Source organism: Hemiscyllium ocellatum, chromosome 10, assembly GCF_020745735.1.
Source record: "Hemiscyllium ocellatum isolate sHemOce1 chromosome 10, sHemOce1.pat.X.cur, whole genome shotgun sequence".
Lineage (NCBI taxonomy): Eukaryota > Metazoa > Chordata > Chondrichthyes > Orectolobiformes > Hemiscylliidae > Hemiscyllium > Hemiscyllium ocellatum.
The window spans coordinates 29,887,943-29,911,896 of record NC_083410.1 but is presented as its reverse complement, the minus strand read 5'-3'; the positions used below and the strand labels follow the sequence as shown (position 1 = coordinate 29,911,896).

Below are 23,954 nucleotides of genomic sequence, written 5' to 3'. Positions count from 1 at the left end.
TGCAACTACTGCTTAACGTGGAGGATTATTAATTTAGCACAGATCGGTGATTGTTTTTTTTCTAATTCTGTTTTCCAGCCACTGGTTCAGTTTCCTATTTGGATCACATACTGATCTGCCCTTGCTATTTGTGTGTCTGTTCCTGTTTTCTCCATGTATTGTTGTTGTTTTTCCAAAGAGGAAGTTACAATAATTCTTTTGAAACACTTCAGAAGGAAACAAATAAGCAGTCACGTGAAGATTTGGAGAAGCTCTAACAGTTTTGTTTCTCTTGGTGGAGAGGTTCTATTTGATTGTTAGTATGATTGGTATCAACTTTTATCTCTATTTTGACTGGAAAGCATTTCTGAGTTAATTAATCAGCACCAAGAAGGTTCTTGTAATCATAGTGTAGAAGGCACATTGCGTTAGGGCTGTATGAGTCTAACTTAAATAGGCACTCCCATTCAAACCAGTTCAGACAGGTTTCAGGTGCTGCAATTCGAGTGAAGGGTTGGGCAGTTTCAGTGGGTTTGTAATGGGATAACAATAACAATTAGTTGGTGAGCAAATAGTTCTTTAAATTTTCCTTTGCAGTCTTATCCAAGTACTCTATTGGGTTCTTCTAAACACTGGGTTCTAACAGTGTCGGTGTTTTGGAAACAACCTAACTCTGAAGGAGACTAACCATTGCAGCCAAGATCTATTTTTGACTTCTGTATATGAAAACCAGTAACTGCAAAGATTTTGGCCACTTCCTTTTAAAATTGTGGCCTTACATTGGCTGTAGTAAGGAAACTGAGTTTGGCTGTTTGTTAGCACTGAGCCTGACTTTTTTTTTACAGCAACACCCACTTCGGTTGGCTTAGCATTTTCATGCTACTGAAGTGTCCCATGCTTTACAGAAGCACAGTCAGACAAAAACTGAGCAAAAGAAGTGGTCTTCAGAATGTCATGTAACATCTTAAAGGAGACGAGAGGTTGAATAGAAAATTTCAAGAGTATGAGACCTAAATAGCTGAAAGCTTGGCTGCAGCTGTTGGGGCAAACGAATGAAGACATGTAGCGGAGGTCAAAAATGGAGAAATGCAGAGATCTGAAGAACATGACTGAACGATGTTGGAAGTAGGGAAGTCAGTGTCATGAGGAAATTTGACTGTGAGGATGAGAACTTTAAAATGAAGGGGTTGCCAGGCAGTGTGGATTAGTAAACAAAGGAGTAAGAGTGAATGGTACTTGTGCAAATTAATACACTTCATTGGGATTTCAGATGTGGTGAAGTTGGAGAATGGAAGATGAAATACTTAAAGTAAACAGGTGTGCTTCATGTGATGAACGTAGAACATTACAGCGCAGTATAAGCCCTTCGGCCTTCGATTGTGCTGACCTGTGAAATCAATCTGAAGCCCGCCTAACCTACACTATTCCATTCTCGTCCATATGCCCATCCAATGACCATTTAAATGCCCTTAAAGTTGGCAACTCTACTACTGAGTAAAGAAACTACCTCTGATGTCTGTCCTGTATCTGTCACCATTTAATTTAAAGCCATGTCCCCTTGGGTTAGCCATCACCATCCGAGGAAAAAGCCTTCACTATCTAAACCTCTGATTGGCAATGTCTCAATTAAGTCACCTCTCAACATCCTCTCTAACGAAAACAGCCTCAAGTCCCTCAGCCTTTTCTCGTAAGACATGCCATCCATACCAGGTAACATCCTAGTAAATCTCCTCTGAACCCTTTCGAAAACTTCAGTATTCTTCCTGTAATGCGGTGACCAGAACTGTATGCAGTACTCCAAATGTGGCCAACCAGAGTTTTGTACAGCTCTTGGTTCTGAAATTCAGTCCCTCTACTGAGAAAAACTAATACACCGTATGCCTTCTTAACAACCCTGTCAACCTGGGTGGCCACTTTCAAGGATCTATGTACCTGGACAGTGAAATCTCTAGTGATCTGCACTACCAAGAATCTTACCGTTAGCCCAGTACTCTGTATTCCTTCCAAAGTGAATCACCTCACTCTTTTCTGTATTAAACTCCATTTGCCACCTCTCAGCCCAGCTCTGCAGCTTATCTATGTCTCTCTGTAACTTGCAACATCCTTTGTCACCATCCACAATTCTACTAACCTTAGTGTCATCTGCAAATTTACTGACCCATCCTTCTATGTCCTCATCCAGGTCATTTATAAAAGTGGCAAACAACAGTGGACCCAAAACAGATCCTTGCGGTATCCCACGAGTTACTGAACTACAGGATGAATATTTCCCATCAACGACCACCCTCTGTCATCTTTCAGCTGGCCAATTTCTGATCCAAAATGCTAAATCACCTTCAATCCCTTGCCTCCGTGATTTGTGCAATAGCCTACTGTGGGGAATCTTATCAGGCGCCTTGCTGAAATCCATATACACCACATCAGCTGCTTTACCCACATCCACCTTCTGAAAGAACTCAGTAAGGTTTATGAGGCACGACCTACCCTTCACAAAACTGTTGACAATCCTTAATCAATTTATTCCTCTCTAGATGATGATAAATCCTGTCTCTTTTAACCCTTACCCACACTTTACCCACAACCAAAGTAACACTGACTGGTCTATAATTTCCAGGGTTGTCTCTACTGCCCTTGAACAAGGGAACAACATTTGTTATCCTCCAGTCTTCTGGCACTATGCCTATAGACAATGATGACAGAAAGATCAAACCTGAAAAATGTGTTACTGGAAAAGCGCAGCAGGTCAGGCAGCATCAAAGGAGCAGGAGAATCGACGTTTCGGGCATAAGCCCTTCGTCTGGAAACATCAATTCTCCTCCTTTGATGCTGCCTAACCTGCTGCGCTTTTCCAGCAACACATTTTTCAGCTCTGATCTCCAGCATCTGCAGTCCTCACTTTCTCCTAAAGATCAAAGCCAAAGGCTCGGCAATCTCCTCTCTGGCTACGCTGAGAATTCTAGGATAAATCTCATCTGGCCCAGAGGACTTATCTATTTTTATACTTTTCAGAATTGCAGACACAACCTCCTTATGCACTTTAATCCCATCTAGTCTAGTAGCCTGTAACTCAGTATTCTCCTTGACCACATTGTCCTTTTCAAGTGTGAATACTGACGAAAAATATTCATTTAGCGCATCGCCCATCTCCTCTAACTCCACGCACAACTTCCCACTACTATGCTTGATTGGCCTTAATCTTGCTCTAGTCATTCTTTTATTCCTGATATACCTATAGAAAGCCTTAGGATTTTCCTTTATCTTATCCGCCAACGACTTCTCATGCCCCCTCCTGGCTCTTCTTAGCTCTCTTCTTTAGGTCTTTTCTGGCTAACTTGTAACTCTCAAGCGCCTTAAGTGAGCCACCACGTCTCATCCTAACATAAGCCACCTTTTTCTTCTTGACAAGAGATTCAACTTGCTTAGTAAACCACAGCTCCCGCGCTCAACAGCCTCCTCCCTGCCTAACCAGTACATCCTTATCAAGGATCCACAGTAGATGGTCCTTGAATAAGCTCCACATTTCAATTGTGCCCATCCCCTGCAGTTTCCTTCCCCATCCTATGCATCCTAAATCTTGCCTAATTGCATCTTTCCCCCAGCTATTACTGTTGCCTTGCTCCTATATACCTATCTCTTTCCATTCTAAAGTAAACCTAACCGAATTGTGGTCACGATCATCAAAGTGCTCACCTAACTCCAAATCTAACACCTGGCCGGGTTCGTTACCCCGCATCAGATCTAATGTGGCCTCTCCCCTTGTTGGCCTGTCTACATGCTGTGTCAGGAAACACTCCTGCACACATTGGACAAAAACTGACCCATCTAAAGTACTCAAACTATAGTATTCCCAATCAATATTTGGAAAGTTCAAGTCCCCCATGACAACTACCCTGTGCACTCGCTCCCTTCGAGGATTATCTTTGTTATCTGATTCTCTGATCTTTTGGAGGCCTACAGAAAACTCCCGACCGGTAACTTCTCCTTTCCTTTTCCTAATCTCAGCCCATGTTACCTCCGTGGATGAGTCCTCAACCGTAATACAGTCCTTGACCAACAGTACTACACCACCCACCCCGTGGTTTACCATTTTCTCTGTACTTACTGAAACGTCTAAATCCCACAACCTGGAATAACCATTCCTTTCCCTGCTCTCTGCCCACAATGAGTCTAAAATTCAAGTTTACAGAAAACCAAAAAATAAACAACATCCTTAGAAATGGCCGCGACACAGAAATCCCAGGTACTAACTCATCCACCTTATTCCGGATGCTCCTGGCGTTGAAGTAAACATGCTTCAAACCAAGTAGACACAGTTCAAACCGGCATTGTTTGACTCATCATCGCAACTTCGTTCCTGCCTTTCCCACTGCACTGTTAATGATGTGCGTGTAACTACTAGTACTTCACTCAATTGCACAGCTTCAAAAAGTTCTACTTAGATGCAACCCTGAGTGGTCAGAACTACAAATACTCTATTTAGTGAACTAAATACCTGACCTTCACTTTAGCAATTTATCTTGAACCTGTTAATTCTTGTATTTTAGCAAGAATGGTTTATCTTTCTGTCCATCATATCTTTCGAAAGGCCATGAGATGTCTTTTAGACATTTGTTGCTTCTTTTATTGTCAATTTTACCCTCACTTAGCCTTCTAGGCAGAAGCTAATTTTCATACCCTCTTGTGCCATTCTGATTCATACTGAACTTGGCATTGACCAGAAGTTAAGTTCCTCCACCCCTATGCAGGAAGGCCAGGAATCATCCTACCTTTAGGTAGAATCTGAAATAATCACAAGATCTGGATTTTACTTTGTGGTTCACGCAAATGCGATCTTTAGGTGTGGAAACTTTTCTCATATTCCATGGTTAGCATGGTTAAACAGTAACTATTTTTGAGCTAACATGCCCTTCAGGGCTGCTGTTAATTCATAATTTCAGCAACTGGCCATGTAGTTGCAATACTAATTTTGGCATACCCCATTGCAAATTGTATTCCATGTGTGTTTTTGCCATTACTGATCAATAGGCAGCCATTTGTGTTGGCCTTGTCTCTTCTACCTGCATCCTTCCCACGCAGTAATGACTATTACTTCAATCTTTCTCCAGGTTTTATATTTCATGATGCCCTACTTACCCAAAGATTTCATGAGGAAAAGACTTAGTATCTTTTTACTAAGGATGTTGTTTACTTTCTGGTTTCTGTAAACTTGAATTTTGAGACTCCTTCCATCCAGACCTGTTTTTGATTTGCAATTGTAAGTCAGAAAGTGTGACACTGGGAAAACACAGCAGGTCAGGCAGCGTCTGAGGAACAAGACAGTCGGCGTTCCGGGCATAAGCCCTTCATCAGGAATGTTGGAGTTGAGGGCTCAAGAGAGCCGAGAGGGTGGAGGGTAGCTTGTAGGTGGATGCAGGTGGGGGGTGATGGTGATAGTGATAGGGTAGAGTGGACAGGTGGGAATGAAGATGGACAGGTGGGAGAAGTTCTAGAGGGCGTGCCGAATTGGAGGGTTGGATCTGGAATAAGATGGGGGGAGAGGTGTTGAGGAAACTGGTGAAATCAACATTGATGCTGTGTGGTTGGAGGGTCTCCAGGTGGAAGTGAGGCATTCTTCCCCTAAGCATTGAGGATTTGGCAGTGGCGGAGGCCGAGGACTTACATGTCCTAAGTGGAGTGAGAGGGGGAGTTGAGGTGGTTGGCCACAGGGTGGTGGGATTGTTTGGATTGTGTGTCCCGGATATGTCCTCTGAAACATCATGGTCCCACCTGCATCCACCTAACTCCTTCCTCATGACCAATACCCCCAGCCCCATCCCTGTCCTATTTATCTCTCAGCCTTCCTTCCAAAAAAAAATTCCTAATAAAGGGCTTCTGCCTGAAACATTGAGTCTGCTACTCCTTGGATTCTGCCTGACCTGCTGTGTTTTTCCAGCTCACACCTTTTGATTCTGTTCTCCAGCATCTGCAGTCCCTACTTTCTCCTTGTCATTGTAAGGGCCTGCATGTGTTGGAACTGTCTCATTTAGCTGTTTTTTCCTAGTATAAGTTCAAGAGAACATATTCAAATTTTGTGAAACTTTCCTTTTGCATCTGGTTTTTACGTTTTGTGAAGTTGTTTGCATCTTATTTGTTTGGGGCGGGAAGGAGTGATTGTGTGAGGGAGGGCGGTAGGAGGATGTGAGGCCAGGTGAACCTCCAAAAATGGACCCCAAGATTAGGTATCTCGCATTTCTTACTGAGGTTCAGAGATACTTGTTAGCATTTTGAAATGCATATTGATTTTTGATGTTACTTGTTGAATGAGGGTTTTCACTTTTTCACAGTGGAGGGAGGTCCTTGTCAGAAGTCTGAGAGGCCAGGTTTTGGGCAGCATCTTACAATAAAGAGGCTATTTGTCGACCTTGTAGGTTGCTGGCCTGTTTGGCGTGTTGGTGAGGTGGGTTGGCAGCAGAGCTGGAGCTGCAGGGTCATCGTTGCTGTTCATAGAGCAGATTTCCTTGAGGACCAGAACACCTCGTAAAGACCTTGCAGAAGCCTTGCATCTGTGTTTGAGACCCCAACTTGAATATGATGATTTCGCTTTTTTAAGCAATTTCTTTTTATACCTCAAAATGGCACTAGATTGTGATGACAAAACATTTTCCACTACATCTTCAAGATAGGTGTAATAATAAATTATTTATCACTTATAAATAAATAATTTGTCATTATTTTCTTGAAGATGATTAAAGAAACACAACGTGACAATAGATATCTTGTAAATGGTTTCTCTCGGAGTCAGCTAGTAACATAATGACGCAGATGCTGCATGCAATATGATTTAATTTGTTTTCTCCCCTGCATTCTCTCTTAATATTAGATGATATAAGCACAAACATGACTACTTTTATTACCTTTTCGCCATTGTATTATTTTGCTACGAGCATCCATTTTTGGATTAATCTGTGCGAGGACCAAGCGAATGCCTTGTGTTAAGTAGGACAATATAACTTTGCCTGAAACGTGTTTTGTAGGCTTTTCATTAGATTGGTGAGGTGAAGGCTGGGTGGAGGGCAATGTGATATCTTCAGTTAGCCTTATCAGACATGCTGTGCCTCATCTTTGAAGCAGGTAGGCCTTCTTCTCCAGAGGTAGGGGCACTACCACTGTATAATAAGAGCCCTCTTGAATGCAAGTTTCAATTCTTGCATGGTGGAACATTAGCCTTTAGGTACGGGATCACTAGTTTAGTGATATTACCACTACACCACCACAACCTTGGCCAAGGTATCCTTAGTCTGTTTGCATATGTTATGTCACATCTCTAGAACAGGTAGGGCGAGCTCAGGCATCTAGCTGAGAGTTGGATACTGTGCCATAAGAGCCCTTATGATATACAATTGGTTTGGCTTAAAATATAATCTCAAAAGACAAAGAGTCACTAGTGACTGAAATGTTTATAGGCTCTTCTTCAACTTTTATGGTAAGGATACAAGCAACTTTTAAAATTGTATGCAAGAACAGTACTTTTAAAGCTAGTTGCAATCCAATGAAAATAATGCTTAACGAGACAATGCTACATATTAGGCAATGTGAACACTGCCAACCTCTTCCCAGTTATTCACTAAATACAATTCCCACTCCCTTAATAACCTCCCTGCCCCACATCCCCGTGCAAACAGGAGTGCTCTGACTTAATTATTCAATAAAGCTGCTGCCTTCAAAACTGTATGAAAGTTAATGCCTCCTTAATCATTTAATGTGTATCTCTGGATTATCGATTTTACACATACCAGGCAACTCTTTTATTTTAATGGTATCCATTTTTCCACAAGACTGTATAAAATATCTTGAGCCATTTTTCTACAGTGAAGGTAAATTTGTTATAGAAATGTAGTTCATTGTTTTTAGTTGAAGACTAGATACTTTTCAAAATGGAGGGTTGTAAAGTTTGAAAAATAAAGGCTCTGCTGCTCTCTGCTGGCCACAGTTTAAATTGTTTTATGGCGTTGTTTAAATTCCAACAGCTTCTTAATGGAGAGGGATTGTTGTCAACCTGGTTTGGAATACACTCCATTTTATCCAGAAAAGCAAAGCTGTTGAGCAAAAGGTCAGAGAACAGCCCTTTGCTTGGCCATTGAAATTTCTTTAGAGGAAACATGGTGGAGAAGCATTGGTATAATTGTTGCAGTGATTTCTGAGCATTCTCAGTAGGAAGCAAAGGGATTTAATAGCCTGAAGTTTTTTGCAATCCCATTTTAAAATTTGGTTTCTCATACAGTCCAGTTGCAAGAAACCCTGATACCAATTGTATGTGGTTGCATCATGGGCTGGAAAAAACAGCTGGGGGGGGGTTAAGGGTTCTTTTTTAGGTTGGCAATTTGTAACTAGAGGGGTTCCACAGGGGCAGTGTTGGTACCACATGGTTTACGATGTATGTTAATGATTTGAAGGAAGGAAACAAGTGTACTGTAGATAATTTGACAGCTGGCACAATTATAGGTGGAAGTTGTAAGAGGGATGCAAACAGTTTACTGAGAGATATTTTAGGTGTAATTGTGCATAAAACACAAAGCTAGCAGACAGTTGCAAGGGGTAATTAGGAAAGCTAATGGAATAAGAGTGGGGAAGTCTTAGTGCAACTTCACAAAGTGTTGGTAAGACTACATCTGATGTACTGAGAGCAGTTCTGGTCTTTCTATTTAAGGAATGATCATTTCATTGGAGTCAGTTCATGGAATGCGTAAAGGCTAAATAGGTTGGGCTGTACTCACTTGAGTTTAGAAGAATGAGATCTAATTGAAACATATAGGATTCTTAAAAGGCTTGACGGGTAAAATATTTTAAAGATATTTCCCCTCATGGGAGAGTCTAGGACCAGCGGGCAAGGTCTCAGAATAAAGGGGTGACAATTTAAGACTGAAATGCGGAGAAATTTCTTCTGTCAGAGGGTGGTAAGGTTTTAGAACTCCCTGCCACAGAAAGCTGTGGAGCAGCGCCCTTGTGTATCTTTAAGGCTGAGATAAATAGATTCTTGATCAGGAGGGGAATCAAGGATTATGGGGAAAATGCAGGAAAGAACCTACTTGTGTTTTCTTCTTATGGTCTTCTGGTCACTCCCCATCCTGACTTGAAGATATATCACTGTCCCTGGACGAAAGGGGACTGCTTTCCTAACAACTCACCATGGCTGTACCTAAACCAAATGGACTGCAGTGGTTCAAAAAAGCATCTCACTACCTCCACCTCAAGGGTAATTAGGTATTGATAATGAATGCTGGCCCAGCCATTGACAGTCATTCCTGAATGGGAAAAAAAATGTTTGTATGCAAGAATGACAGAAAAATGTGATTTCTAAATGGGAGTTAAATGAAAGAGAAATACATCGAGGGAAGTTATTTGGGTGAAACTGAGAAATAAGAAAGGGATAATCACCTTATTGGGATTGTATTATAGACCCCTCCCCCAATAGACAGAGGGAAATTGAGAAACAAACTTGTAAGGAGATCTCAGCTATCTGTAAGAATAATAGGGTAGTTATGATAGGGGATTTTAACTTTGCAAACATCGACTGGGACTGCCATAGTGTTAAAGGTTTAGATGGAGAGGAATTTAAGTGCGTACAAGACAATTTTTTGATTCAGTATGTGTTTGTCCCTACTAGAGAAGGTGCAAAACTTGACCTACTCTTGGGAAATAAGGCAGTGCAAGTGACTGAGGTGTCAGTGGGGGAGGAAGCCTTCAGAAATGAGATAGCAAGAATCCAGAGAAAGTATATTCCTGTCATGGTGAAGGGGAAGGCTAGTAGGTATAGGGAATGCTAGATGACTAAAGAAATTGAGAGTTTGGTTAAGAAAAAGAAGGAAGCATATGTCGGGTATAAAGTTAAAAATCGCACAACACCAGGTTATAGTCCAACAGGTTTAATTGGACGCACACTAGCTTTCGGAGCGATGCTGCTTCATCAGGTGATTGTGGAGGGCTCGATCCTAACACAGAATTTATAGCAAAAATTTACAGTGTGATGTAACTGAAATTATACATTGAAAAATAGATTGTCTGTTAAGCCTTTCATCTGTAAGAATACAGTAATAGTTTCGCTTCTTTCATGTGTAAATCACAAAACCTTTTTTTAAAAATAAGTTGCATTCTCGGATTAACTGTTAACGATAATGATAGCTAGACAATATGTTGAAGGTGTTGGCCCGCTGTGTTCTCTGTCTATGCCATGATGTTTAGATTGATTCTAATCTAAGAAGTGAGGTAATGGAGTTCTACATAAATTCATGCAGTTTTTGAGCTCAGAGTTCTGCATGAATGCATGCAGTACAATGTAACTCTGCAAGTACAAACTTACTCCACAAAATATATGTGTGCATGTGGATCTTTGTCTGTGTGTCTGTCTGGGTTCGGGGTTGTGAGTGTGAGAAAGTGTGTGTGTTTGTGTAGTGAATGCAGAGTGTCTTAAGTCTGTGAGGGGGTGCATGTGTGGGTGCGTGCGCGTTTGTGTGTATGTGTGTCGGTGGGTGTGTGTGTGTGTAAAACAGGGACGTAGCTTTAGCAAACAGAATTAAGGAGAATCCAAAGGGTTTTTACAAATCTATTAAGGACAAAAGGATAACTAGGTAGAGAATAGGGCCCCTCAAAATTCAGCAAGGCGGCCTTTGTGTGGAGCCACAGAAAATGGGGGGATACTAAATGAATATTTTGCATCAGTATTTACTGTGGAAAAGGACATGAAAGATATAGACTGTAGGGAAATAGATGGTGACATCATGCAAAATGCCCAGATTACAGAGGAGGAAGTGCTGGATGTCTTGAAGCATATAGACGTGGATAAATCCCCAGGACCTGATCAGGTGTACCCAAGAACTCTGTGGGAAGCTAGAGAAGTGATTGCTGGACCTCTTGCTGAGACATTTGTATCATCGATAATCACAGGTGAGGTACCGGAAGACTGGAGTTTGGCAAACGAGGTGCCACTGTTTAAGAAGGGTGGTAAAGACAAGCCAGGGAACTACAGACCAGTGAGGCTGACCTCGGTGGTGGGAAAGTTGTTGGAGAGAATCCTGAGGGACAGGATGTACATGTATTTGGAAAGGCAAGGACTGATTCGGAATAGTCAACATGGCTTTCTGTGTGGGAAATCATGTCTCACAAACTTGATTGAGTTTTTTGAAGAGGTAACAAAGAAGATTGATGAGGGAAGAGCAGTAGATGTGATCTACATGGACTTCAGTAAGGCTTTCAAAAAGGTTCCCCATGGGAGACGGATTAGTAAGGTTAGATCTCATGGAATACAGGGAGAACTAGCCATTTGGATACAGAACTGGCTCAAAGGTAGAAGATAGAGGGTGGTGGTGGAGGGTTTTTCAGACTAGAGGCCTGTGACCATTGGAGTGCCACAAGGATTGGTGCTGGGTCCTCTACTTTTTGTCATTTACATAAATGATTTGGATGCGAGCATAAGATGTACAGTTAGTAAGTTTGTAGATGACACCAAAATTGGAGGTGTAGTGGGCAGCGAAGAGGGTTACCTCAGATTGCAACAAGATTGTACCAGATTGGCCAATGGGCTGAGAATTGGCAGATGGAGTTTAATTCGGATAAATGCGATGTGCTACATTTTAGGAAAGCAAATCTTAGCAGGACTTATACACTTAATGGTAAGGCCCGAGGGAGTGTTGCTGAACAAAGAGACCTTGGAGTGCAGGTTCATAGCTCCTTGAAAGTGGAGTCACAAGTAGATAGGATAGTGAAGAAGGTGTTTGGTATGCTTTGCTTTATTGGTCAGAGTATAGAGTACAGGAGTTGGGAGGTGATGTTGCGGCTGTACAGGACATTAGTTAGGCCACTGTTGGAATATTGCGTGCAATTCTGGTTTCCTTCCTATCAAAAAGATGTTGTGAAACTTGAAAGGGTTCAGAAAAGATATACAAGGATGTTGCCAGGGTTGGAGGATTTGAGCTATAGGGAGAGGCTGGGGCTGTTTTCCCTGGAGTGTCGGATGCTGAGAGGTGACCTTATAGACGCGGGGCATGGATAGGATAAATAGACAAGTCTTTTGCCTGGGGTCGAGGAATCCAGAAGTAGAGGGCATAAGTTTAGGGTGGGAGGGGAAAGATATAAAAGAGACCTAAGGAGCAACGTTTTCACAGAGGGTGGTACGTGAATGGAATGAGCTGCCAGAGGAAGTGGTGGAAGCTGGTACAATTGCAACATTTAAGAGGCATTTGGATGGGTATATGAATAGGAAGGGTTTGGAGGGATATGGGTTGGGTGCTGGCAGGTGCGACTAGATTGGGTTGGGATATCTGGTCAGCATCGACAGGTTGGACCGAAGGGTCTGTTTCCGTGCTGTACATCTCTATAACTCTCTGACTCTAAGTGCATTGTGTACATGTCTTCATTCTCTGATTAGATCTCTGAATGCTCAAATTAGGAAAATGAGACCAGTGTTCAGATTGTAGGATCATCGTTGTAAAGGACAAGGTACAGTTAAAAGATAATTACCTTTTTAAATGGGAGGGAAGAGGGAAAATATATATTTCTGTGAGATGTCTTAATAGCTTTGCCTGTAAAATGCTAACATGGCCACAGGATGGCAGAGTATTGTTCAGGACTGATATATCTGCACATTTGAAGACAGTAGGACAGAAGAATTCTGACCAGTGAATGTAACCTGCTCGAGTATTAGAATTGTTTTCTAATATTTAAATTATAGTTGTCACTTATAGTTATGCAAAGTGGTTAAAAAAAATCAAATACGTAAAATCAAATACAGTAAATTGAAGCAAGGTAACTACATGATATGAGCCAAAAAAAATCTTTCTTTTCCCAATCCTGCCTGCCCTTCCAGATTTGAAATCTGGCCTTTGTGATTTTCTGCACAAAAGAAATTTAATTAAGGAATTGAACAGACTTAGGTGGTGGTTCTGCCTGTCATCTCTCTTTGGTGAGACTCATTTGTGCTACATTCTACAGCTTTGCGTCCTATTTTTCCCTTCGTTTTGAGCTTTTAATTGAGACCACAATGTTGTTCAGCAATTTAGAGTTTTGTTAAAAATAAACATTTAAAGAATTCTTTTTGCCTTGCAAAGATTGAACCTGGTGGAAGCTTTTGTGGATGACACTGAGTTACGGCAGAACTTACAGGAGGATTTGCTTCGACGCTTTCCCGACCTTAACCGTCTGGCGAAGAAGTTCCAGCGTCAGGCAGCAACTCTGCAGGACTGCTATCGGATTTATCAGGCTGTCATTCATCTCCCAAATATGGTGCAGGTGTTGGATAGATATGAAGGTAAGAAATAACATCAAAGTTCCCTCACATTTAACACATTTTTCTGAAAAATGTTGGATTTTTTTTGACATCTATGAAACATTTTTATTGTGATTTGCAGCAAAGTGAAGTGTAAACTTGCATCTTTAATTTCAAATGCTGTCGATAACGAAGCCTCATTAGAGGACAACTGGATGTGTATTAGGAGCTCCTGCGGCAGGCTCTTCTGCCTTCCCAGTCATTGCCTGAGCAGGATGCCTTGTCATACCTGAACTCATCCCATCAGCTCCAAAATTGAGATGGGGTGAGAAGCAGCCAAAACACTTCACTTGTGGTGAGGACGGTTGGCTGAGTTAAATCGCCCAGCACACTCATTAGTCGCCTGTCATTGTAGGCATGTTGATGCAAGCAGGGGTGTGGTTAGAAGGTCATCTAGGGAAATTTAAGAGACAATCTTGACTTCAGACCTGCAAGTGAGATAGACTAAGCTTGTCTAATGTGATGAACGCTAATTATTTTCACAGGCGTACACAAGATGTTGTTGAAAGATGTGTTTATCTCCCCATTGACTGACCTTATCTCCGATTTTGGGAAGTTTCAGGAATTGATTGAGACGACATTAGACCTGAATCAAGTAAGTGATTATATAGAGACAGTTAACATATGAGATTCTTTCAAATTTGAATTGGGTTTGGCAACCGAGAGTGAGAAAATTAGCTAAAGAAAGGGAGAAGTTTAGATTTATCACCTCTTGATAATTTCTGGTTCTAGTTACTGCTGACAAATGAATAAGTAATTCGATTTCATTTTGCAGATTAGTCAGTCTACTTCGCAACCAATTTAATTTCTTGGAAGTCCTAACGGATGAAATTTTGAGAGACTATATATATTCCTTAGAAATAATCAATTAGTGAGAAGAGCTTGATTTTTAGTTTTACACTATATCTGGTGATAACACAAACTTAGGATATTCATAGTAATCCAATTTATTTGGTTATAGTGTCGATGGCTGTATTCCTGGACCAGCAGAGAAGCTGTATGTAGTGCATCATAAGGGGCTCAAGTTGCACTTGGTATTTGACTAGCAATTACTTTGAGTTAACCCAGAATCTGAGGGTCATTCCCAGGGTTGTGTTAAAAACAAAAGAGATTTTTGGACAGAAAAGAACATTGTAGACTATTGGGCTCTGTTGTAGAATGCGCATCCATGGGACTTTTTTGAGCAGGGTTGATGATGATTTCAGCATTTGCAATGCTGGTGTTGTAGTATAAGGGAAATATTCTTTCTCTGTCTTTTATGGGCCAAGACACAGTTATGTTGAGAGCTGAGTAGTTGTTTTTCAGATGCAAAAGGACTTTCAATGGGGGCATGGCTCAGAAAACAAATGTTGCTGGAGAAAAATACATGCCAAAGAGTCTAAAATTCGCCTTTCGTAAAATCACACTATGACGTTTATGGTTGGTGCTGCCTTTACTGGCAGAGAAGTGACTGTTTAATGATGGATTCAGTAAAATACAGAAAACTAAATCGCTATCAAATGATTTGTCAATGTGTTTCTGATTCCCAACAGAAGAACTTTGTTGACGATTAAGCACTCTGGGCGCTTTCAGGTTATAGAAGGCTTTATGTAATGTATACATCCCTTTCCTTGCTTTACAAATAATGACTTCAGTCCATCTCTGTTCAATTTTTGATTTCCTTTCCATGTCCATTTAGAATAAAAAGGAAAGGCCATGTTTGAACTTCCATGAGTTGTGTGTGATTTTCTTTTTGCAAAAAATAGAGAGTTGATGTAGCTATCTCAGCCTTAAAGCAATGCCTTGATTTGACAGGTGGAAAACCATGAGTTCCTAGTGAAGCCATCGTTTGACCCAAATCTAACTGAACTCAGAGAGAAGATGGATAATTTGGAGAAAGATATGCAGTCAACACTCAACCAAGCTGCAAGGGAGCTAGGTATGAAATAGATTTGAGATAAACCTGTACTATTAGATGGTGATTATTACCAGACTATTAATTCAGAGACCCATGTAAGGTTTCGGAGATCTAGATTTTGAATCCTGCTATGGCAGATGGTGGAATTTGAATAAAAATAAAAATCTGGGATTAAAGCATCCAGAAACAGGACTGTAAAACAACTTTTGTTTGTCAGAAAAAAGCATCTGATTCACTAATGTCCTTTAGGGAAGGAAATCTGTCAGCCTTACTTGGGCTGCCCTGCATGTGACTCCAGATACATAGACAATAAGAAATAGGGATGGGAGTAGCCTGTTCAGCCCCTCAAGCCTGTTCCACCACTCAACACGCACATGACTGATTTGACATTCCTCATGTCTCCTTTCTGCATATTCCCTGTAACTCTTAATTCCCTGACTGATCAAGAAACCCAGGCTTAAATATGGTTCCAGAGCAAGGAGTTCGAAGGACATTCAACCATTTGATAAAAGAAATTCCTCCTCATCTTAATCTTAAATTGGTGCCCTTATATGCTGAGACAACACCCTCTGCTCATGGATTCTCCCATGCAAACCTCTGCATGTTTCAAAGAAATTGCATTCTTTTAAGCTCCAGTGACTAGGGCCCCAATCTCTTAACTTTGCTCTTAAAACATTCCATCCATGCCAAGGATTATCCTAGTGAATAGTGTCTCAACTGTGTCCAGTGAAATGAAATCTTCCCTTCACTAAAACAATTAAAACTGCTCTCAGTACTCCAGATGTGGTCTCACCTTCATCTTGCACAGTTGAATTAAGAGCTCCTACTTGTATACTCCAACACATCTGAAATACCTGTTGCATCTGTGTTCTACTTAGCTCTGTTCCATCCACAAGTATCCCAAGTCTCTTTGTTGCCATTTTTCTCCATTTAGATGACACTGCTGTTTTTGTTCTCCCTTCCAAAATGAACAATTTCACATTTTCTCACATTATATTCCATTTGCCGATTTTCCATTAACTTAACATCTCTCTCTAAACTGTATTTCCCCCGCAATTTGCCTTTCCACTTACTTTTGTCTGCAAGTTTGACTACAGTACATTCACTTCCTTCCTCCAAGTCATTAACATATCTTTTAACACTTGTGGTCTGAGTACTGATTCCTCTGGAATGCCTATCAGTTTCACGTTGCTCATCTGAAAAAGAGCCCCTCATTCAGTTTTTTGCATAATAGCCAATTCTCTATCCACAGCAATGTATTACCTCCAAAATCATGGGCTCTTATTTTATGGCTTAACCTTTAATGAGGTGCCTCCTTGAACTCCATCTGGAACTCTAAAGACAACATATCTGGTTCCCCTCTATCCACTCTTGAGACTTGCTTTAAAATTTCTAATAAATTATTCAGACATGATTTCCGTTTCATACCATGCTGACTGACTCTGCTTGATGAGATTAGATGGCAATGTGTTAATTCTTAATTGCCCACTGGGAAATTAAGGGTGTGTGGTAAATGCTGGCCTTGCAAGCAGCATCCACTTCCCATGTGCAATTATTTTGAAAATTTATTAGTAATGTGAGTGAAAGTTAATAAGTGTGCATTGTTGAGGAAAAATGTTTGTGGGAGCAAATAGGTGTAGGAAGATAAAAAGATTGAATATTTTGTAATTAAGTATCTGTGAAATTTTTTTTCCCCAAATTGTCTACTTGATTTATATGCAGGTCTTGAAGCTGGCAAGACTGTGAAACTGGAGTCGAACGCTCAATTGGGTTATTATTTCCGTGTCACTTGCAAGGAGGAAAAGGCTCTTCGTAACAATAAGAAATTTAACACCATAGATATCCAGAAGAACGGAGTCCGATTCACTAACAGGTTAAAATGTTTTTTTCAAACACCATTCTGTGGCCATAGTCAGTAGCTTGGATGGTGCACAGGGTCACAGAACTGTTAGTGCAGAAAGAGGCCATTAGACCATAATGTCAGCACTGGCACTCTGAGCATTTTAATTTGGTCCCAACCTCCTTCCTTTTCCCTTAAAATCTGCACTTCTATTTAAATAATAGTCCAATGCCTTCTCGAATGCTTCAGTTGAATCTGGCTCCATCTGGTTCCAAACAACTTGCTGCTGTGTATTAAACAAAAAGCTTTTTTTCACTACGTTTTTGCAGAACTCTTTAGCACTGAGTGTCCTCTTGTTCTTGATCAGTTTGAGTAGGAATAGTGTCTCCATTTCCATTCTGTCCAGACCTCTGCGAACAAAAAATGGTGGTGATCACTGTGGTTCATGCTTGGACAGAGAGTGAAAACAAGCTAATATTTCGAGTCTAGATAACTCTTCTTCAGAGCTGACCTGTCCAGACCCCTCAGATTTTGACGACTTCTATCACATGTCTTAGATTTCTCCTTTCTGAATTCTCCAGGAACCATTTGCTAAACCTCTTCTGCAGTCACTCCAATGCATTCGTGTCTTTTCTATATTGTGGCACCCAAAACTGTGCAATACTTCAGCTGAGATTTAACTGGTGTCCTAAATAAATTTATCATAATCTTCCTCTTCCTTTTCTTTGTGCCCGATTTATGAAGCAAACAATACTTTTTAAGTTTACACCCAGGTCCCTGTGCACCTATCTGCCCTTTAAAGCAATACCCATAATTTTATACTGTCTTCAGGTTCTTTATACTAAAATGCATTGCCTTTTACTTTCTCACCCCCATCTCACATCCCCCCCATTAAACTTCATTTGCTACCTACACGTCCACTCTGTCAATATGTCAATGTCTTTTGAAGTTCTGTACTGACCTACTCTTAATTTATAATTCTCCCAAGTTTTCTGCCATCAGCAAAATTTTAAAATTGTCTTCTACATCCCAGGATCCTGATCGTTTATATATTATCAGGAAAAGACTCCAACTAGTGATGCACCTGAACTACTACAAACATTCCAACCAAAAATATACCCATTAACCAATACTTTGTTTCCTATCCTTGGGCCAATTTTGTATCCATGGTGCTACTGTCCCTTTTGGTCAATCTCTATACTTTTTTCTAAAATCTGTTGGCACTGTATCACATACCATTTTTTTTTTACTAAGTTCATGTCAATAACCTTCAACTCATAACTCTGTTACTGATTTGCTGAATTTTTATGAAGTAGTCAGACATGATTTTATAAGTCCATGCTGATTGTTCCGAATCAACCTGCATTTTTCCATGTGTCTATTAATTCTATTCTAAATAATTGTTTCCAGAAATTTCCCCACTAGTAAAGTTAAACTGACTGGCTTATGATTGCTATGCTGATTTTTTTCCAACCTTTTATCAACAAAGCTGTATGTTTGTGATCTTCTGATCATATGGCATCACCCTTGAATCTAGAGAAGATTGAAAGATAATTGCCAGTGCTTCTGCAATTTCCACTCGCTTCCTTCGCTATCCTTGGATGCATCTCACCTGTTTTGTTTCTTGATCAGCTTTAAGTTCCAAAGGCTTATCCAATGACACCACCTTATCAGTTTTAAACCCTTCTTGTGACTGACTTTGCTCTTCTGTCACCATAGCATGGTATGTAAAGACAGATACAAAGTTTTAATTTAGTGCCTCAACGAATTCTTTTATTTCCAAGTATAAATCTTGTTTTTGGTCCCTAAGTTGTCCTATGCCTATTGGAATTCTTCATTATTGATGTACTTATAGAAGACTTTAAAATTTCCTTTTATGTTAGCTGTCAGTATTTCTTCGCAATCCCTCTTTCCTTCTTGTATTTGCTTTTTCACATCTTACAAACCTTCTGAATTCAGCAAAGTCCTCAACTGCATTTACTATCTGTGTTGTAAGCACACTTTCTTCTTTAACTCAATTTCTATATTCGTTATCACCTCGGAAACTGAGTTGTATTGTCCTAATTAATGAGGGTATTTTCCTTAACTGCATTCAAATCACCACTTCTTTGAAAGTAGCCCATTGTTCAGTGATAGTTTGGTTCCAGTCTTGCCATATTGTGACCAACCCTCCACCTAGTGTAATATTCTACCCTAGATTGACCAATGTTATTTTCTACCATCATTTCAAACCTAGTGAGCCAATAATCACTGACCCCTAAATGTTTAGCTCACTGTCACTTGATCTACTTAACCCAACTCACTCCTAAGAACCAGGTCTTGTTGTACCAGGCACATACTACATGGAAAACTGTCCAGAACACTGGTACCTTGCCTCTTACATCTATACTTTCCCAGTTGATTATACAGGTAATTAAAATCCCTCATCATCATTGTGCTATGATGTTTGCGCCTCTCTCTCATTTCCTTGCAGATTTGTTCCTCTGTATCCTTCCCACTAGCTGATGATCTATGCATAACACCAAGAAATGGATGTAACCACTGTCTTTCCAGTCAGTTATACTTGATGTAAATCCAGAAATTCTCTTTCATTTTTGTTTTAGGATTATTGACATTGAATTGAAATCGGCATAGTACCACATCAGACATCGGGAATGTAGTTTTGCTGATGGACCAGCATCTTGGAAGTGCTGGTAATCCCATATATCTGTTGCCCTTGTCCTTCTAGATGGTAGTGGTGGTGAGTTTGAAAAGTGCTGATATAAAGATCCTTAGTAAGTGGAGTTGTTACACTGCAGCTTGTAGATGGTGCACTCTACTGCTCCTATGTGTTGGGTGGAGGGAGGCACTAGTTGTGGATATGCTGCCAATCAAGCAGCTGAATGTTGTCAAACTTCCTGAGTGTTTTTGGAGCTGTGCTCATTCAGGCAAGTTGGGATTGTTGCATCACAATCTTGACTTGTGCATTGTGGATGATCAAGGCAAACTTTGGGGAAACAGGAGGTAAGCCATTCGCTGCAGTATTCCTAGCCTCTGACCTGCTGTTGTGGCCACAGTATTTAAATGACTAGTCCACTTTGATTTTTGGTGAGTGGCTAATCCTAGTATATTGGGGGGGCTTCGTCAACAGATGTGTCATTGAATATCATGAGGGCGATGGTTAGATTCTCTTGTAATGGTCATTGCCTGGCACTTGTGTGTAGTGTGAATACTACTGGCCACTTGTTAGCCCAAAATGGATGTTGTTGAGGTCTTGCTGCATTTTCCTTGGACTGCATCAGTAACTGAGGAGGCATGATGCTGAACAATCTGCACACATCAGTGAAGATTCCCACTTCTGGTCGTATGATGGTGAGGTTATTGATGAAGCACTTAAAGATCGTTGTGCTTAGGATACCACCCTGAGGAACTCATGTAGTGATGTCTTGGAGCTGAAAGAGTCATAGAATCATACAGCTCAGAAACAGACCCTTTGGTCCAACTCATCCATACCGAACAGACATCCCAATCTGACCTAGTCCCATTTGCCAGCAATTGGCCTATATTGCTCTAAACCCATTCTATTCATATGCCCATTCAGATGCCTTTTAAATATTGTAATTGTACCTACCTCCCACCATTTTCTCTGGCAGGTTGTTCCATATGTGCACCACTGTCTGTGTGAACAAGTTATCCCTCAGGCCCTTTTTAAAATCTTTCCCCTCTCACCTTAAATCTATGCCCTCTGGTTTTGGACTCCCTCTACCTGAGCAAAAAGATCTTGACTACTCACCCTATCCAGGCCCTCATGGTTTTATAAACCTCTATAAGGTCACCCCCCCCAGACTCCAATGTTTTAGGGGTAAAAAGCCTCTTCAGCCTTGCCTGTAATTCAAACTCTCCAGTCCTGGCAACGTCTTTGTAAATCTTCCTACACCTCCCAACAACTGCAGCCATTTTCCTTTATGCTGAATTCATTATGCATAAGTTCATTAGATAATCTTAAATATTAATTTCTTAATATTTTTTATTTTTTATGGAATTAAATCAGGTGAATTGTACATGGAAGTTGAAATTCCTTTTGAAGAATTTTTTAAACTTGAAACTTCTTTGTGCTTCAACTGTAGTTGCAGTATTGCAAGGACTTTGCAATGAGAGCAAACCTTAGAATGTCGGCCTATTGCATGAATAAAATGGAATTTGAAGTGTTGCCCAATGCATTTTTCATTGAGCTGAGCTGGCCAAACCAGCCTTGCTTTACCATCTGAATTTGTGGATCTTAGAGTTGTGGTTTGCATTCTGTAGTTGTCCTCACTGCTGTGAGATTGAGGAGGAGTGGAGTCTGGGCAAACTGACTGGAGATTACTCAATCTCCAGGGCTCCTTTTCTGATTGCTGCTGTACTGTAGTGGGAATATGTTTTTAGCTGTGATTCTCTGTATCCTGCATTTCTCTATTTCACTATATACTTTAGTGTGGTTGTCCATCATCATGATATCATGGTCTAATTCTGCTTACCTCTAACCAATATATGCTTCACCAAATTTTTCTTTTATTCATGTAGTTCTATCCATTTGCTTCTATTCACAGCATAATCCTTGGCAAAATTCAGTAAGCAAAGTATGAATGCCTGTTAATGCCACTCCGTTTTACCTCTTTCCTTCAGTGGTATGAACTATGCCTATGATTTCCAGCAGGTAATTCTATGATGCCCCTTTTATAAGGGGCAGAGATAAGGTGAATAAGAAGGGACTTTCTCACTCAGTAACTGAGAACGTAGATTGAAAATACAAGTGAGGAAGAAAATTGGGAAATTCTGTTACCAGGAGGGTGGTCAGAGTCTGGAACCCATTGCTTTGAAAGGGTAGTTCAGTGAGAAGCTTTCAACATTTAAGCAGTGTTTAGACATTCATTTGTGTTGGCATGGCCTCGTAGGCTATGGGCCAACAGCTGGAAAATGGAATTGGGGTAATCAAATCTTTGACCACACAGAAATGATGAGCAGAATGAACTCCTTCTGTGTTGCAAACATTGACTCTGTAATTTGAGAGCTGATCAAAAACTTTCATTCTGTGGGCTATAGGTCTGATATTGCAGTTAGGGTTTTGAACCCAGAATTGGAGCATAACTTCACAAATAGTTCTCTAGTATTAATCAATATTTCATCTACAGAATGTATAATTTAATTAGGTTGTTTGAGAAACCAAACACAGCAGTAAGATGTGTTCAGTAAACCCTCTGTTTATGCAGAATCAGAGCATAATTTTGACATAAGAATGCACAGCATCACGTAATTGTTATAGTGCAAAAGGATGCCATTCAGTCTATCGCTTCTGCATCAGCTCATCAAACAAACACAAGATCAAAAGAGTAATTGGAGGCTGCACCTAGTGTGTAGGAAATAGCCTTTTTCACAATTCATCTAAATCTTAGTCAAGCTTGTACAGAAGTTTGCTTAACTATACTGGACATGACATATGGGTGGGCTATATTCTGGACATCGCATCCCTTCATGCTTAATATTACTGGAGCATGTCCTGGTTCATTCTTAAATGGACTATCATTTATGACATTATCATAGTAGCATGCATGACAAATGGCAACAAGCTTCGGGATCTGCTTGCCAAGTGTAAAGATGAAATATCCTTAAAATGTACTGTTTAAAACGGAAAGAAGAGGGTGTTCTGTTGTTGAATTTGCGGAATGTAAACTCAACTGTTTCTTTTATTCATTTCGTTTCTTATAGTAAATTGACATCATACAATGAGGATTACATGAAGAGTAGGGAGGAGTATGAAGAAGCTCAGAATGTGATTGTTAAAGAAATCATCAATATCTCGGCAGGTAAGAACTTGATGTACGGCAGAGAAGTTCAGTCCCATGTGTTGTGCAGCCTGCAATATGCGATAAGTCTTTAATTCTCCTGGCAGCCTGGATGACCACATCTATAGGAAATGTTGCCTTTTGACCAGCAACGTGCCAGGTTTTGAAGCTTGAATGTCAGCCATTAGCACAGTAGTGCACTCATGAGGGTCAGTGTAATGTGAATGGCATGTTTTGAGATGTGGCCATCCCTCAGCTTAACAAAGTACTGTCAGAGGAAGAATTGGTGGTCATCACTCAGAAGAAGGGAGGCTAGCAGGTAGTTTGGAAAGACACAGAATGCATCTCACTTGAGAATAGTTTGGAAAGGGTGACCTATGTCACAAGGTTTCTCTGGGGATTGCAACCAGAGCCCAATTGCACAAAAGGAGAGCAGGAAAAAAGAGCAAATTTGGTAGGAGACTTAATTGTGAGGTATACAGGCAGGCCTTTCTGAGTCCACAGAGGTGACTCCAGAGTGGTTTTGTCACTTCCCTCGGACCAAGGTCATGGGTATCTCTTGCTGCACACCATCCTCGAGGATGGTTCACATTGGGACCAACGACATAGGTGGAAGGAGGGATGAGGCTCTGGATTGAGAATAAGGAGGAGGTAATGGCCTGGTGGTATTATCATTGGGCTGTTAATCCAGTGTTCCAGGTTATATTCGGGGGACTCAGTTTTGAATCCCACCATACCAGATGGTGCAATTTGAATTCAATAAAAAAGTCTAGAATTAAAAATCTGATGATGACCATGATACTATTGTTGATGGTCAGCAAAACGCATCTGGCTCACTAATGTTCTTTGGGAAGGAAACTGCCATCTTTACCTGGTTTGGCCTTTGTGACTCCAGACCCATAGCAATGTGGTTAGAGATGGGCAATAAATGCTGGCTTAACTAGCAATGCCCTCATCCTGTGAATGAAATTTCTTAAAAAGAAAAAATAATTTAAGGAGCTCGTGTCAGATTGAAAAACAGAACCTCAAAGTGTGTAAATTCTAGATTACTCCTGGTGCTGCTTGCTATTGGGCATAGGAGTAGGCCGTTATAGCAGATGAATGTGTGGCTGAAGAGTTGTTGCAGGAGGAAATGCTTTA

The 23,954-nt window shown here is 40.6% G+C and overlaps 1 protein-coding gene across 1 annotated transcript in view; it reads left to right on the top strand.

Annotated features, from left to right (window-relative positions):
• msh2 (mutS homolog 2 (E. coli)) overlaps nt 1-23,954 on the top strand; it is an 89,592-nt gene that overhangs the window by 19,937 nt on the left and 45,701 nt on the right. Inside the window, exons 7-11 of the mRNA XM_060831369.1 lie at nt 13,059-13,258; nt 13,762-13,871; nt 15,071-15,194; nt 16,896-17,046; nt 22,738-22,835. Coding sequence (XP_060687352.1) covers nt 13,059-13,258; nt 13,762-13,871; nt 15,071-15,194; nt 16,896-17,046; nt 22,738-22,835 — 683 coding nt within the window. The remainder of the gene's footprint in view (nt 1-13,058; nt 13,259-13,761; nt 13,872-15,070; nt 15,195-16,895; nt 17,047-22,737; nt 22,836-23,954) is intronic.